The sequence below is a fragment of the Osmerus eperlanus genome, chromosome 8 (assembly GCF_963692335.1).
Source record: "Osmerus eperlanus chromosome 8, fOsmEpe2.1, whole genome shotgun sequence".
NCBI classification, from domain to species: domain Eukaryota; kingdom Metazoa; phylum Chordata; class Actinopteri; order Osmeriformes; family Osmeridae; genus Osmerus; species Osmerus eperlanus.
In genome coordinates this window covers 3,423,876-3,441,050 of record NC_085025.1, presented here as the reverse complement: position 1 = coordinate 3,441,050, position 17,175 = coordinate 3,423,876, and the positions used below count along the sequence as shown (strand labels likewise).

The following is a 17,175-nucleotide window of genomic DNA, read 5'->3' as shown; positions in this document are numbered from 1 at the left end:
TGAACACAGAATGTGTCGACAATCCTTGAGTCAGTGGAAGACCCCCGCCCCAGAGGGATGAGCTAACCTGGAGCAGCGTCACACAACAGGACACACAAGCTCCTTCAGACCAGACACAACTCAAATGCTGTATGTGTGTGTGTGTTCCCATGCACGTAAACACACAGATTGATTTGACTATCGATTTGGCAAGTCTTTCTGTGCTGGGACTTATGTGTGTGTGTGTGTCTGTGTGCTTGCCAGTGTGTGTGTGTGCGTGTGTGCAGATGGCAGCCACATCAGTCTTTATAATTGAGTTATACTTCCTCCTAACACACACTAGAGTTTGCTACTACTGAGAGCAAACTTTACCATTTTGCATTTGGTTTTGCATGCCTCTGCAAGCTTATTGACTTGGAATGTGCCGTGGTCTGCTGAATTCAAAACAGGGGAACTATCGAGTCTGGGTCTACCTTGGGCTTACTTAGCATATGCTGCCTCTCTGAGTTGCAATAGACTATTTCAAATAGTTGCTGTTCGTTTCTGTGTGTTGGGTTGTTTTTGTGAAAATGAACATTTAAGTATGAAGTCAACGATTTTTAACCCCTCAGAGTTCACTTTCACTCTCCTTTGTCTACTGATAATTAACAAGCACTGACGTCTCACTTACTTTGCGGTTCAAAACTCAAGATACCTTCTTCTCACAAAGGTTTATTGCATTAATTTACATAAACGTAACTATCTCTCTCTCCCCCCCCCCCGAAGGCGTAGCGGAGGTGATCGTGCTGGTGGGGGGACGCCAAGCCATCGGGATGAACCAGCGCTCTCTCACTGCCGTCACCTGCTTCAACCCTCAGAACAGTAAATGGTATCCTCTGGCCAGCCTGCCCTTCTACGACCGCGAGTTCTTCAGCGTCATCTCTGCGGGGGACAATATCTACCTGTCAGGTAGGCGCAGGCCGTATCACACACACACACACACACTCGCACATGTTGTATCACACACACATATGCACATGCTGTTTCACACACACGCGCACACATAACAAACGTGCACACACATACACATATATGTTTTACCTTCTATTATTCTCTGTATCTTTCTCATTTCGATGTGCTGCCCTGTAGTGTTTATTTTCTAGTATCCAGCAGAATTGCCATTATTATAACAATACACTGTCATATAGTACATTCCTGCTCATCAGAGATGCATTGCTCCTACCATATACCAACTCTACGGTACCCCGACATGGGGCTCAGACTTTGACATTGGAAATGCAGCACGATTGGTGCTGCATATTCCTTCCTCTTCCTGTGTTCATATAAATGTAAATGTGTGTGTGGGCCTGTGGACCTGCTCTGTGGGGACCTGGTCTCTCTGCAGGGAAATCAGAGGTGTGAACTGGGGTCTGGGGCTGGCCTTTACACACACACACATACATACATACACACACACACACACACACACACACACACACACACACACACACACACACACACACACACACATACATACATACACACACACACACACACACACACACACACACACACACACACACACACACACATACACACACATATACACACACATACACACACATACAAACACACACATACACACACACATACACACACATACACACACACACACACACATACACACACACATACACACACACTCACCCTAAAAGCTACAGAACACCAACCCTGATGGAGGCCGTTACCCTGACACTCACCCCTCTTTGATTGGTTTATTATCAACCTCCATTCATCTGTCATCCTTCCAGACAGATTGACCCAGTCGAATTCAGTTCAGTGAGTTCACTTCTAATAGCCAGTGCTTAGCGCTCTGTAAGATAACACGCGATCCCCAGCACCCTTTATATGATCAGCAGTGCTGCACAACATTCAGCACGGCTGAAACCAGCGCGCTGTAGCCCACGCGTGTCCTGATGCATGCGTGTCGTGGGTCCGTGTGCGTGCAGGAGGGACGGAGGGGGGCGTGACGGTGGCAGACGTGTGGTGCTACATGTCTCTGCTGGACAACTGGAACCTGGTGTCCCGGATGACGGTGCCCCGCTGCAGACACAACAGCCTGGTGTATGATGGGAAACTGTACGCCATCGGAGGCCTGGGCGTGTCTGGAAACCTGGACCACGTGGAGAGGTAGGAGATGCAGCGGGGCGGTTTGGGGGGTTCTGGAGCGCTATGGGAGGGGGGGGGTCTCTAAGTCTTGTGAGGAGCTGTTTGTTTTAAAAGCGTCATGGAGGGAAGGGTGTGGGTCTGTGTTGACTAGTCTGTTTAGGAAGTTCTCTAGGTTTGGTAACTTCTTTGGCGGTCTGTGGTGTCCTGAGGCAGGGCAGGTGAGGGTAGCGGTCTGTGGTGTCCTGAGGCAGGGCAGGTGAGGGTAGCGGTCTGTGGTGTCCTGAGGCAGAGCAGGTGAGGGTAGCGGTCTGTGGTGTGCTGAAGCAGAGCAGGTGAGGGTAGCGGTCTGTGGTGTCCTGAAGCAGAGCAGGTGAGGGTAGCGGTCTGTGGTGTGCTGAGGCAGAGCAGGTGAGGGTAGCGGTCTGTGGTGTGCTGAGGCAGAGCAGGTGAGGGTAGCGGTCTGTGGTGTGCTGAGGCAGAGCAGGTGAGGGTAGCGGTCTGTGGTGTGCTGAGGCAGAGCAGGTGAGGGTAGTGGTCTGTGGTGTGCTGAGGCAGAGCAGGTGAGGGTAGTGGTCTGTGGTGTGCTGAGGCAGAGCAGGTGAGGGTAGCGGTCTGTGGTGTGCTGAGGCAGAGCAGGTGAGGGTGGATACAGTCAGACTTGAGAGAGCAGCAGAGCTTTGACTTCTCATGATTACAACAGCGTCTGGACATTGTCCCACCTCCTCTCCTCTCTTCCCAGCACGGCAGGGACAGATTAAACGGAACAATCAAAAGAACATTACAGAGCATATTAGATCTGGTCGACGCTGCTCATTACCTAACTGAATGGATCTCCAGAAAGCTCCTCTCAATGCACAACAGTCTGTAGAATGAAAAAGCCTAATTTGATCTTTCCCCATAATGCTTCCATGCTGTGTCATTATTATGAAGCCTCAGAGGACTGTTCTCTTGCTAATGGAAACGCATTTGATTCTCCTGCCACTGGACTCCTTAATTGGGGAGCTGGCAGTGGGTGCATCTTCACTGCCAAACAAAGGACAGATGTGCGAATGTGTGTTTATGTGAATTGTGCGCTTGCATGTGCAAAACGTGTATGTGTGTGTGTTGTGTGTCTGCACACTACACTTGTTTGTACTAAAGATAGCTGGAATCCTTTAGCATGCCAGACTCAATTATCACAAACTTTCTTCACTTTCTCTCGTGGACTCCGGAGTGCTCTTTGCGGGCTGTTTTCTGTGGACGCGAGGCTCAGAGAGAGACCACAGACCTGTGAACTGCTAATGGCTCCAACAGCAGCAGACGACTCCATCTGGAGAGACGTATTGTGAAAACAAGGACAAGGGTTATATTTTAGGGTGTCTCATCTAAGTGTTTCAAACGTCACGAGGATTTGGAGGAGAAAAGTGTGGATCGCCGTAATCAAACTGCAGACAACTCCGGGGTCCCGGCTGTTGTCATGGCGTCACTCAGAAACATTTTCCAAACCAGAGTGAAGATCCGGTGCAGTGAGTGCCAAAATGCAGTAGAGGATGTGCTTTATAAACACCACATTCAAACCGCTTAAACAAAATCTAAATTGAGGGTTTATCGGTTAGGTTTGATTTTCAAAACACACTCAAAATTAAAAACGCGTTGATATTAGGCTTTAATCCATGAAATAGGAGTTCATCTTTGAACGGCAGCATACATACTGTACATGTCTACCTGTCTACCTGTCTGCCTGTCTGCCTGTCTGCCTGTCTGCCTGTCTGCCTGTCTGCCTGTCTGCCTGCCTGCCTGCCTGCCTGCCTGCCTGCCTGTCTGCCTGTCTGTCTGTCTGTCTGCTCCTGGGTCACACAGGCTGTGTAAGAGGAGAGAGCCGTCACCTTCTTGGCTCAGTGACTCTGACATCAGCGCCGAATTGCTCCCAAGGTGGGAGACTGCTTCCTGTGTGAGGAGCTATATTTACACAGCAAGCATCATTAAGCCATTTACACACATTGACTGTACCTCATAACAATGCTTGCAAACACACACACACAGAGACGCGTCTTTTTGCAGTTCTGTGATCTGAAGGTTGTCATTGTCAAATCTGTGTTTGAACACAGTCCGTGTCATACTGTTTGGTGTTTTGGTTTGTATTTATAGTGGTTTGTATGTCTGCCTGTCTGTTGGGTTGTCTGATATGTGGACGTCTAGGAGGGATTGTGTATTCCATCCTCGTAGAGAACGCAGGTTGAGGGAGGCCAAGTCGATTTTCTCCCCTCAGACTGTGATTGACGAGGCTGATGGGGAGTTAGTTTACAGAAGGCTTGTCTGTCTGTCAGTGTGTGTGAGCATGCCTGCCTGTGTGTGTGTCTGTGTGTGTGAGAGAGAGTGTTTGTGTGAGTGTGTGTCAGTGTGTGTGTGCGTGTGTGTGCGTGTACAAATTTTTGGCTACGCTCAATCAAAAACAATGTGCTGACTACTAATTTGTGTCCACCCCATGTTGGGTACGCTCTAAACCGTGAAATTCACCAACATTCACAATGATGTTCTCCATCAGTCCCATGTCTGGGCTACTGCCCCCAGGTCTGCCTGCCTCCCAGCGGGCTACTGCCCCCAGGTCTGCCTGCCTCCCAGCGGGCTACTGCCCCCAGGTCTGCCTGCCTCCCAGAGGGCTACTGCCCCCAGGTCTGCCTGCCTCCCAGCGGGCTACTGCCCCCAGGTCTGCCTGCCTCCCAGAGGGCTACTGCCCCCAGGTCTGCCTGCCTCCCAGCGGGCTACTGCCCCCAGGTCTGCCTGCCTCCCAGCGGGCTACTGCCCCCAGGTCTGCCTGCCTCCCAGAGGGCTACTGCCCCCAGGTCTGCCTGCCTCCCAGCGGGCTACTGCCTCCAGGTCTGCCTGCCTCCCAGCGGGCTACTGCCCCCAGGTCTGCCTGCCTTCCAGCGGGCTACTGCCCCCAGGTCTGCCTGCCTCCCAGAGGGCTACTGCCCCCAGGTCTGCCTGCCTCCCAGAGCAGCAGGGGTCAAACCTGACCGATATCTGAAGCCCCTCACGTCCACGCCCTCCTCGCCTTCATCACTAATAACACTCAGGGTTGGTAAATAACTTAACAGCAGTGTGCCGACCTATCAGATATGTGGGATTGTGTATCATCATACAGCCTGTTGAGCCACCCAATATGATTGCTTGGACTGAATAATTCATGAGACTTTAACGATGTGTCAATCACTTGTTTTTGTTTTATTTATGGGGCTTGGTGAACAGTCCGGCACATGAGGTTGTATGGCAACACTGATACACACACTCCTGCTGGAAAGACAGACAGACAAGCAGACAGAGACAGACAGGCAGACAGACAGACAGACAGACAGGCAGGCAGGCAGGCAGGCAGGCAGGCAGACAGACAGATGACCCTGGCATTGCCAATGTTCTCCCTGCATCTCTGAAAAGGTTATTCAGTTCCCGTGGAGCAGTCAGACTTCCCTCCCTACAGCCTTGCAGGGTACTGTACTTTGGCATCTTAGAAACACTTCCTCTCACCAAAAACAACTTGTCTGCTTACGTCATGTAAGTATCAATGAAACCATACTGTTTTAATGGATTGTCCTTGCAGGGAGTCATCAGAAGTTGTTCATGCATTCTGTGCAAACATTTTTTAATTTTACTTACATTCTTCAGCAGCTTCACAGACATAATTTATTTTCGTTGAACTTACTTCACCTCAGAATTCAGTTTGCTCACAGCTGTGTAGTCTGTCAGCAGTCAGACATGCTGGGTGTGGGAGCCATCAGTGACTACAGAGGCCCATGTACTTATAGCCAGGGGGGGTGAGAAGCTGCCAGTTACCCAGAGTAAAGTCTCCGTCAGTGGGACTAGAGGGGAAGGGGAGGCCCACTACAGCCCACCTGGAGACTGAACACTGGCTGACCGGCCTGTCATCCTGTTCTCCTGTGCTCAGTCTGACATTGTGGTGGTTCCATTCCCCCTCTTTTCCCTCCCTCCCTCCCTCCCTCCCTCCCTCCCTCCCTCCCTCCCTCCCTCCCTCCCTCCCTCTCTCTCTCTCTCTCTCTCTCTCTCTCTCTCTCTCTCTCTCTCTCTCTCTCTCTCTCTCTCTCTCTCTCTCTCTCCTCCCCTCCCTCGCTCTCTCTCCCTCTCTCTCTCTCTCTCTTCCCTCCTCTCTCCTCCTCTCCCAGCCTCCATAGAAGCGTTCTGACAGTAATCTTCTCCTTTGTCTGCAGTCCAGAGGAAGCTGTCAAGCCCACAGCGTGTTGCACGCCCCCACTCATTCAGACTCATTCAACCTACACTGGTGTCTATTCACCTCTGAACCCCTGCATCTACACACACACACACACACACACACGGAGACAGCGGTCTGGTAGACCATCATATTGCACTCTGGGTGTTCTACCTTCCCAACAGCCCTCTCTCTTGGAGACGTAGAGATAGTGGTGATGGTAATGGATGTGGAGAGGCTGCATCAGCGTGAACGTGAAGCCCAGCCGCGTTAGCTCTCCACAGCTACAATTAGTCATCCTGGGAGGAACCGCTCATCTACAGATGTCTTGTCTCCTCTGCTCTCGCCTCTCCTGTCAGCCTCCCCCCTTACCTCTCAGCTAACCACGCTGTAGAGCAGTGTGTGTGTGTGTGTGTGTGTGTGTGTGTGTGTGCACGCAATGAGCGCAAAGTGCCTGGATCTCCAAAAGCGAGGAGAGGGTAGCGGGGGGTGGTGGTAGCAGGGGGTTGGGGGCGGAGGTGTCCAGGTCTCGGTTGCCCCACAGCGGAACACCGTGGTGGGGGGAACAGGCTCCCAGAGCCCCCTGCTGTGGTGTCCCCCCTGCTGGGCTAATCCCCCAACTCCCCAGGATTTAGCAACTTCACAACCCTGTCCCCATTGCGCTGTCAGGGCTCTGGATTACCCCCTTCATAACCCCCCCCCCCCCACACACACACACACACACGCACCCGTACACGCAGACGTACACACACACATGCCAGCCCATCTCACTCTTCCTCCTCTCACTCCTTTCCCTCCTTGTTTCTCTCTGCCTCTGTGTTCCATCTGGTTCTTTGCTGCTTAGAAGCTAATTGGCCCTGTTCTGCTGTATCTCCATCTCCAGGTCTTAGGTGTGTTTCTTTTAATGTCTTTCTACTCTCTCTCTCTCCCCTCTCTCATTCTCTCTCTCTCTCTCTCTCTCTCTCTCTCTCTCTCTCTCTCTCTCTCTCTCTCTCTCTCTCTCTCTCTCTCTCTCTCTCTCTATCTCTCTCATTCTCTCTCTCTCTCTCCCTCTCTCTCTCTCTCTCTCTCTCTCTCTCTCTCTCTCTCTCTCTCTCTCTCTCTCTCCCCCTCTCCCTCTCCCTCTCCCTCTCCCTCTCCCTCTCCCTCTCCCTCTCTCTCTCTATCTCTTTCTATCTATCTATCTCTCTCCCTCTCTCTTCCCACATCAGTGAGAATTAGTTTGATGAACAATTCCAGACCCAGCCAACCAACCTGCATCAATAATGATGAACCTCTCCTCCTGAGGTCTCAGCTTTGTGTGTTTGTGTGTGTATGCATGTGTGTGTGTATGTCAGTGTTTATGTAACTGACACTTTGTGTGAGTTTGTGTTTAGGCTTGTGCATGTTTGTTTGCTAACGGTGTGTTTGTGCTATCTATGGAAGTGTGTGAATGTGGGTGTGTGTGTGTGTGTGCCTGACAGTTAGAGAAACAAGCGAAGCGTAGGCAGGTGGGTTTGGGCTGGGCCTGGGGAGGGTATTAGGGGTAGGGCTGGTCGTAATGAGCAGAGCAGGCTGGGTGTGTTTCCACCTAGCTGATAAACGACTGCCTGACGTTTTGGGTGATTTCCAGGTTTTACCGCCAGGCTAGTCATTTTTCTCTCGCTCTCTCTTTTTCTCTCTCTCTGTTTCTCTTTTTTTCTTTCTTTCTCTCTGTCTCTCAATCTTTCTCCCCCTTTTTTCTCACTGTTTCCCTCTATCTTTCTCTCTCTGTCTCCCTCTCTCTCTCTCTCTCTCCTACCCTGGCCCCTGGCAGACTGTAGATTGTGTGAAAGAGGCTTGAGGTGAGGCTGGGTGCAGGCCCCACAGACAGACAAGGTTAAAGAGTGTGTCGGGCCTGCTTCATTACCTGGGGCTGAGATGTGATGGATGCTGAGCCAGGATCTGTCCTCACAGACCCTACAGGAAAAGCACACACCTGACCTTTAGAAAGGAAAGCTCTGTGCCAAATGATCTTAAAACAGTCACCACCACGCTGGCACTGAGAGATGGTGGCACAGCTGACAAGACTATTGTGTGTGCTCTGTGTGTGTGTGCTCTGTGTGTGTGTGTGTGTGTGTGTGTGTGTGTGTGTGTGTGTGTGTGTGTGTGTGTGTGTGTGTGTGTGTGTGTGTGTGTGTAAGTAGGATGAAGATGAGGACTGAAAAGGGATATCTCCTAATAGTGAGCCAGGCGGGGGTCCAGGGGATAATGAAGAGGGGTCCGTGTGTGTGGCCAAATATGTGTGTGTGTGACCAGGTGTGTGTGTGTGTGACCAGGTGTGTGTGTGGCCAAGTGTGTGTGTGTGGCCTGGTGTGTGTGTGTGTGTGTGTCCAGGTGTGTGTTAGTGTGGGGAGCAGTAATTGGTGTGTGACCTACTCCAAGACTAGCAATAATGTTCCCTGTCCTGCTTCACGCTGCCATCCAATTAAGGCACGGCCACATGTGTGACGGTCTGTGGAAACCCTTCACATGGTGAAAATGTGACTTTTTGGGTATTATACATATTATACATATACACTACAAACTCTCCTGAATACAAATCTGTTTAAATCACTTAGATATCTTTATCACAACTGAAGTTACAACATTTTAAGTTGACCTGTGTCCATGAGTGATAAGGGAGAAAACTGCATTCAAAGATTCCACTCCGTTTCATAATTCGATTTGACATGGCTTGAGAATCTTGCTAGCTAACATGTCCAAAAACCGTTGAAATTAACTGTTTTTCATAAGTAATCATATACTTTTTGTACATTACAATGAATTTTAGGGTGTTAACTATACAAAACATCAAAAATCTAATTTTGACACAGAAAACGATTACAGAAAACGATTGTCAATCTTTTATAGCTTATAGCCAATGGGCAGCCGTGACATCCTATGGGTTTCCACAGGACGCCACACATATAGTATACAAGCAGCAATATCACTCTCTATTTCTCTTTCTTTGTCCCCTCCATCTCCCCCCTCCCGCCCCCCCCCACACACACACACACACACAGCAACACACTCCATCTCCCTATCATTACTCTCCTGACTGTTTCAAGGTGCCCTCTCAGTCCCTTATAGCATGTTACATGAACAAGGATGTAGAAGACCCCAGATGCTCATGAAGGTGGGCCTTCTACACACTCACACACACTCACACACATGCACACACTTACTAGGATGCAGGCCACAGCTGTAAATGAGTTTATTCACAGGGATTACGGGGTAAATCTGTGAGGACCACTCGCACAGCATAGGATTAGATGAAGGTGACTATAAGGTGACAAGTTTATACAGTGCGTGTGTGTGTTTGTGTGTGCCTGGTCAGGATTTAGTTTGGGTCTGTAAGAGAGCTTATACTTGTTAATGAAGTGTGTGTTCTGCTGCTTGGCTGACTGTGGAGCGGGGTGTGTGTAGGTGACCTTGGGTTAGTCTTACACACACGTTTGGCTCTCAGCACCAATGATTTACGAGAACGCAAGCCTGCGTAAGATTGCCAGATGTCAGCCAACATAAGCTGCCAGAGAGTCCATTCATGTTAAGATGAGCATAAATGCTTTGCATGTTCTTCTCCTTTAAGTGTGTCTCCAATCCTCTCCTCTCCTTTCCCTCCTCCCTCTCCTCTCTCTCCCTCTCCTCCATCTCCTCCTCTCCCTCTCCTCCATCTCCTCCTCTCCCTCTCCTCCATCTCCTCCTCTCCCTCTCCTCCATCTCCTCTTCCTCTCCTCCATCTCCTCTTCCTCTCCTCCATCTCCTCCATCTCCTCCTCTCCCTCTCCTCCATCTCCTCCTCTCCCTCTCCTCCCTCTCCTCCCTCTCCTCCATCTCCTCCATCTCCTCCTCTCCTCCATCTCCTCCTCTCCCTCTCCTCCATCTCCTCCATCTCCTCCTCTCCCTCTCCTCCATCTCCTCCTCTCCCTCTCCTCTCTCTCCTCTCCCCCTCTCCCTTGTTGAAGGGTGAGTGCGGCCTCACGCGTATCCTAACAGAGCAGGCTGGTGTGATCCTGTCTCCTTCATTAAAGTTTCAGAGTGTCGCAGAGTCCTTGGACACCAGTGTAAGGCTGTCCTCTCTTAGACAGGGATAAGCCTGCTGGCTCACTGAGCACCCTTTGCACACACATGCAAACAAATATCAACACACATACAGGACATGTTACAAGATACAGTCATGAGAAGGGCAGATGTAAACAGTGCTCTAATTGTCAACAGGTTCGTACCAGGCAGTGGTGTGTGTGTGTGTGTTAACACAGCACTGACAAAGGTCAAGGATAGGGGGAGTTGTGGGATGTGCGTTGCTTAGCAACCGCCTCACGTTGACATTGTGAAGGGAGTTTTGTCATAACACGCTTATCAAAATGAATCATCCATTGTTTCCTGTCTCTTCTTACCTTAGGAGGAATTTGCATTGGCCAGTGTGTTATCTTGCGATGGATGTGTGTGTGGCGTTACAAGGCTTGTCTCTTCTGGTGGGAGAGGAGAAGTATCTCTTTCTGTCTCTATATTTTTACAGCATTCTCTTGCTGTCCAGGACTAGATGGAATCTATAATTTAGACCAAACCAGACCAGATCAGGCCTGACCAGTCTAGGCTAGACGAGAACCAGAGCAGCCTTATTTTACAATGTAATAGCACACCTAATCTTGTAATCTCTGCTGTAAGTGAGACGATCAGAGCCTCTTACTTTCTCTGTCTTTCTTTCTCTCTCTCTCTCTCTCTCTCTCTCTCTCTCTCTCTCTCTCTCTCTCTTCTCTCTCTCTCTCTCTCTCTCTCTCTCTCTCTCTCTCTCTATCTCTCTCTCTCTCTCTCTCTCTCTCTCTATCTCTCTCATCTCTCTCTCTCTCTCTCTCTCTCTCGCTCTCTCGCTCTCTCTCTCTTTCTCTCTCTCTGTCTGACTTCTCTTCCTCTCTCTGTTTTCCTGGCATGGTTAGTAGTTCCTGCATGTTCTTGAGCATGTAAACCCTCCTTCATGGTGACTCAACCGCTCCAGTGTTATTAGTGATTGTGACAGGTTTAAATTTGGAATTCAAGTGAATGAATGGAGAGATTAGGTGGAGTCCAGAGCACTCCAGTCCATCTGTCTCTGGAGGCTACATGCGGCTGTTATCTGACCTTTGGTAAACTCCATTTATCTAGTCGTCCTCATCTTGCTGCATGTCTATCTGAGCGGTGCCTCTGACTGTTGTGGTGAATGATCACCATCATTTCTGCATCGCAGTCCGGCCCCGAATCCCTGATACAGAGTTTCATGTGAGGGGATTGTTTTAGTGCGGCCAGGCGTGCTGTGCCACGGAGTGGGGTTTGTTATCTGGACCCCCCCTCCCCCTCCCCCCTCCATCTCTCTCTCTGCTGCAGTTTACCTCTCCTGGGAAATGCGTGTCTCAGGACTGGCTCCACATCTACCCCTGCCTATCGTGTGTGTGAGCGTGTGTGTTAGAGCGTGTGTGTGTGTGAGCGTGTGTGTGTGTGTGAGCTCATCATCTGCTCTCCCCCTGCAGGTAACCGTATCAGTGCATCGGCCGTTTGCCCTGGGCTCTCTCTGCGTGATTAGATTGCGTGGGTGGGTGGGTGTGTGTGCTTATCTAGGTCAAAGTAGCATAGCTGAGTGAACTTGGAGAGTTCATGAGAAAGAAAAGTGACCCACGGGCAGACCTGCAGCCAGTTGTAGATAGCAGAATTTTAAATCTAACTTACTTATGAGGGATTCTAACTGTAGTGTCATTGTTGTATAATTCCTACTTCAAAATGAAGGATGTGTCAGATTGCCTCTCACCACCCCATTTAATAACCTTGTAGAGAAACAGGAGGAAAGAAATAAACCTGATGATGATCTTCACTCTCTCTCTCTCTCTCTCTCTCTCTCTCTCTCTCTCTCTCTCTCTCTCTCTCTCTCTCTCTCTCTCTCTCTCCCTCTCTCTCTCCCTCTCTCCTCTCTCCCTCTCTCCTCTATCTCCTCTCTCTCCTCTCTCTCCTTTCTCTACCCCTCCCCCTTCTCACCTCTTCAGTGATATAATCAGGCCGCATGCAGGATTGCTGTGAATCAGTTGAGCGACAGTCCTAATTTCATGGTTCATATGGGAGGTTTGACGGTGGATCAAAGGATCTAATGAAGTCAATCAGTTTTGTGACCTCTGGAGGAGGCTGAGAGGCTGGGAGGTTGAGAGGCCGCTAGGCTTAGAGGCTGGGGAGGGAAGAGGCTGAAACAGGCTGACAGACAAGGAGACTGGCAGGCTGAAAGACAGACAGACAGACAGGCTGAAAGACAGACAGACAGACAGGCTGAAAGACAGACAGACAGACAGACAGATAGACAGACAGACTGACAGGCTAAAAGATAGACAGACAGACAGGCTGAAAGACAGACAGACAGACTGACAGGCTAAAAGATAGACAGACAGGCAGACAGGCTGAAAGACAGACAGATAGACAGACAGGCAGATAGACAGACTCTTCACTCTGCCTTCTGTGATCACCCTGGTGACCTTGACAACCCTCCTTAGCGACACTCAGTAGTAATCTTCCCATTTGCCAACCCAGTCTGATGGTGGCTGATAGATCATTATGGTCTGGTGCACTGCTACTGATCAACATCCTCCACTTGATGTCTCATTGACTTCCTTCTCTGTGCCAACCCTCACCGTGTTAGGTGAAGTGAATGCAGTGAAGTGTGGGTGTGTGTGAGTGACTGTGAGTGTTCACTGTATGCAGGTGTTTATGTGGGGACACATCAGACATCACATACTTTACATTTGTGGGCTTGCATGCAGGGCTTGCATGCAGGTGTGTGTGTGTACTAGTCTTATGGACAGAAATCCTATACAGACACACAGACAGTGTTCTTGATCCCAACCTGCTTCTGCACTTCTGGAATCACAACTAGCAACATCTCAAATATCCAAGTTTCCAGTTTACCCCTTTTCATTTCTGCTTCTGTTCTCGTCGGAGAGTTTCACTTAAATGCCTGGAAGCTTTTTATCACAGATCCAAGGACAGTGTTAGTAGAAAGGTCTGGCCTGCCTTGAATGCTCTGGTGTGGTAATCACAGATCCCAGATCAGCCTGCGGCTCTCTAATTAGGGCCTCTTCAGCTGGGAGCCTGGCTGCTTGCTGTCTTTGATCAGTGGCCCATTGACACAGGATTACACTGCTAACACAGAGCACTGATGGAGCCATCAGGCTCCCACACACACATGCATATGCACACACACATGCCCACACACACACACGCACACACACACATTTAAAACACACATACACACACACACCCATTGTGTCAGCTGCTTCTATGGTGGTTGGCCTGTTACTGTGGGTCTTGTCTTGAAGTCTCTGCCAGACAACTCTCTCAGTGTGTAGTCCAAACTGAATGGACATGCACTGGAACAGTGGAAGCTAAAAGCTCATAGCTTAGGACATATGCTGTGTTGCGTAATTGCTGTAATTGCTGTCTCTGTGTGTGTGTGTGTTGGCGTGTTTCATCACTACTGGTGGTGTCAACTCTGTGGAGTGGAGATGCTTGGGGCCAGGTCTGTGATAGTAATACAGTCTGATGCCTTCACGGACCCCTCACATCTAATACCCTCCTCTGCCAGTGTTTAAAGAAGTATTTTCGCTTTGCTGTCAGTGCTAAGATGTCTGCAGCGCTCACTGAAAGCGATGAGGCTGTTCCAGGAACTTCCCTCCTCTAGGTTCACCATCCAACCCAACTCACCTGATTCATCTCTCAAACGATGACCTCTGGAGGCCCAGACCAGCCCGGGTGTGTCTGACAGGGCCTGTTCTCCTGTGTGGGTCAGATGGCTAAGCGGTTAGGGAGTCGGGCTATTAATCAGAAGGTTGTTGGTTCGATTCCCGGACGTGCAAATTACGTTGTGTCCTTGGGCAAGGCACTTCACCCTACTTGCCTCGGGGAGAATGTCCCTGTACTTACTGTAAGTCGCTCTGGATAAGAGCGTCTGCTAAATGACTAAATGTAAATGTACTAATGTGTGTCCCAGGTACGACACCATCACCAACCAGTGGGAGACGGTGTGCCCCCTGCCCAAGCCCGTCCACTCTGCGGCCGCCACTGTGTGCGGGGGGAAGGTGTTTGTGTTCGGGGGCGTGAACGAGGCCGGCAGGTCAGCGGGGGTGCTGCAGTCCTACGTCCCCCAGACCAACACCTGGAGCTTCATAGAGTCTCCCATGATAGGTGAGGCCGCAACACACACATACACACACTCATAAACAAACGCATGCAGGCACACACGCGCTCGCTCTCACGGATGCATGCAAGCTCACACGTATACAGACATACACTCTCACATACCCACACGCACACATACATATATGCACATGCTGTACACAGTTAGTCTCTTCTAAATATCTGAGGGAGAAAGGTAATTTGTGATCGCTTCACAGTGGTGGAGTGTGTTCATGATGACAGGACAGTAATGATCCAATGTTATGTAAAGGAGCAACAGCAAGGAAATATGAATAGGGAGGGTGGAGCTACAGTATGTAGCACAGTCCACAGACAAAGCACGGTACCATCACACCTTCTCCTACCCCCGACAAGGAAAGGGTTTTCCTCCTTTGTCCTTATCTCCAGAGCAGGAGCTTCAAAGCTTCTGGCCCAGCATGGGGTCAGAAAGTAGACCAAAATGGCCTTACAGTATGGAGACAAAGGATTTTAAGGAAGAACTAACTTTTCTGGATTTACAAACATATTCTCAAGGACTACATGGCTCATGGACACTATTTCAATGACAGTAGTTGATGTGTTATAATGTATGCTTTCCCTTTAATGCTGTGTTGACATAATTTGATGTTTTAATGTAACTTCCTTCCCTGTTATGATAAATCAGTCAATCTTGATATCAAAATGATTCTAATCTACAAACTAAACCATTTATTAATGTTGTATTGTTATATTTCGAAGTATAAGCAATACATGGACATTTGAAATAGCTGAACTCTGAAAAGTTATCAGCCACTTCACACCTAGGCAGATCTCAGGACGACGCCCAGGTGGGGGGAAACTGACCAATGAAAGAGGTCACCTTCACGGGGACCCCCCCTTTTCCTTTGGAGTATAAAACCCCCAAACGTACAATCACCCCCGCTTGTTCGTAGGATTAAACTGAAGTGCTAGCTACATTTCTAAACTTTCCTCTCAACCTGCAAATTCACTGAGCGCCCGGAACTTTGGCCAAAGATTCCGTTGTTCTATTTTCGTTGGACGATAACGAAACCATTGACTCTACCTTTCTTCAAACCGACAAAAGTAACTACGATTTGCAATATTTCTTACCTGTGACATATTGGCATGTTGTGATTAAATTGTTGATGTTTGATTGTATTTTACAAATGAGTTAGCTTAACCCTTGCTAAATCAGTTGCCCTTGCTCGTCCATTGTTCCCACAAAGTCCCTCTCTACCTCTCTCTCTCTCTCCCCCCCCCCCTTTACACGCGCTCTACACAGCCATTGTGTTGCTCGCCCTCATTTGCATCCAGCCACTGTACTACTCTGACTAACCCATAACTTATCTGGTATTTGTTCATTATAATTACATTCTCCTAAATAAATCATTGTGTATAATATTCGCGTATCACTCACGTTATCTGATCTGCTCTACTTTCATAGAATTCACGACTCAAGATTAGACTGATTATTACGAAGGCTATTATTTAAATATTATTCAATAAGGTTTCCTCTATCCCTTTAACAATAAGAGGTGGTGCCCCAAGAACTACATACTTTATTATAAATTAAGTATTGCTAATCTTAAACGAGCAAACCCCGCTACATATTGGAGCCCCGTGACAGGCTTTGAAACAGATTGAAATGAGCGATCTATAACGGAGATACATTTTCCGTCTGAAACCCACCCTCCCACCCTTTTGGTTAAATTAACGCTCCGTTGTATTTAACTATTCCCCCAGATAGCTACGGTTTTAAACACTGTTTGAATACTGTGCTGTGTACTCATTGAATTGGCTTTGTCGTGAACAATTGGCTATTTGTGTGTAACTAACTAGCTTCGGAAAAGCTAGACTTGAGCGGAGGTACGCGCGTGCGCAGTGACACTGCGACCCGTCTCATTTCATCTTGTGAAACAAAGGCAGCGCTTCTACATGAAGGCATAAGATCCTTTTTATAGAGTCACAACACTACTATTTTGGTACCATACACGCTTCGGAAAGGTGTATTATAGTAGTGTTGGCCATTTGGGTTGAGTAAATCAACCAAGCAACTGATAAGTTGCCATTGTCTAGTTAGAGGTAGATAACAGACATTGATCAGTCCAAAAGGACTTTGATTTTGAAGGAGACTACGCAGCTCTCTACATTAAGCTATATGCTTCTACCTTGTTAAACAATTGGTAAATTGATTAACTTAGCTTTTCGGAAAAAGCTTCACTTTGTTTTGCATGTAATTCAACATTAATGTAAACACTCAACCTCTAGAATCAGTAAAGTAACAGTAAAATAATTATTGAGACAGGAGAAGCTGCTTATTTAAGGACCTTTATTGTTGCTTAACCGGAAATAGTTACCTTTCGTGAACAAAGACCTGTAATTTGATTTTCATTCCGCGCACTTAAAAGTGGAAGTTGTCAGAATATCGGCGTTGTTGACCATACTGAACTGTAATCCTATTTATCCCTCATCAATATACAACTTTAACAACAATCGCTAAATAATAATTAAACGTAAAGTGTATTATTTTTAGTTTGCCCACTCTATCTGCGATCAGTCCAAAAGGACTTTTGTTTGGAAGTAGCCGAACAACGCAGCCTGTACTGCCACAATATTGTTAAACAATTCCGAAATTGATAAACTAGCTTTTCGAAAAGAAGCTTC

The 17,175-nt window shown here is 48.5% G+C and overlaps 1 protein-coding gene across 1 annotated transcript in view; it reads left to right on the top strand.

The window, feature by feature from the left end:
- LOC134025066 (kelch-like protein 29) overlaps positions 1 to 17,175 on the top strand; it is a 107,086-nt gene that overhangs the window by 78,928 nt on the left and 10,983 nt on the right. Inside the window, 3 exon segments of the mRNA XM_062467885.1 lie at positions 745 to 927; positions 1,968 to 2,148; positions 14,327 to 14,520. Of these exon segments, the coding sequence (XP_062323869.1) occupies positions 745 to 927; positions 1,968 to 2,148; positions 14,327 to 14,520 (558 nt within the window).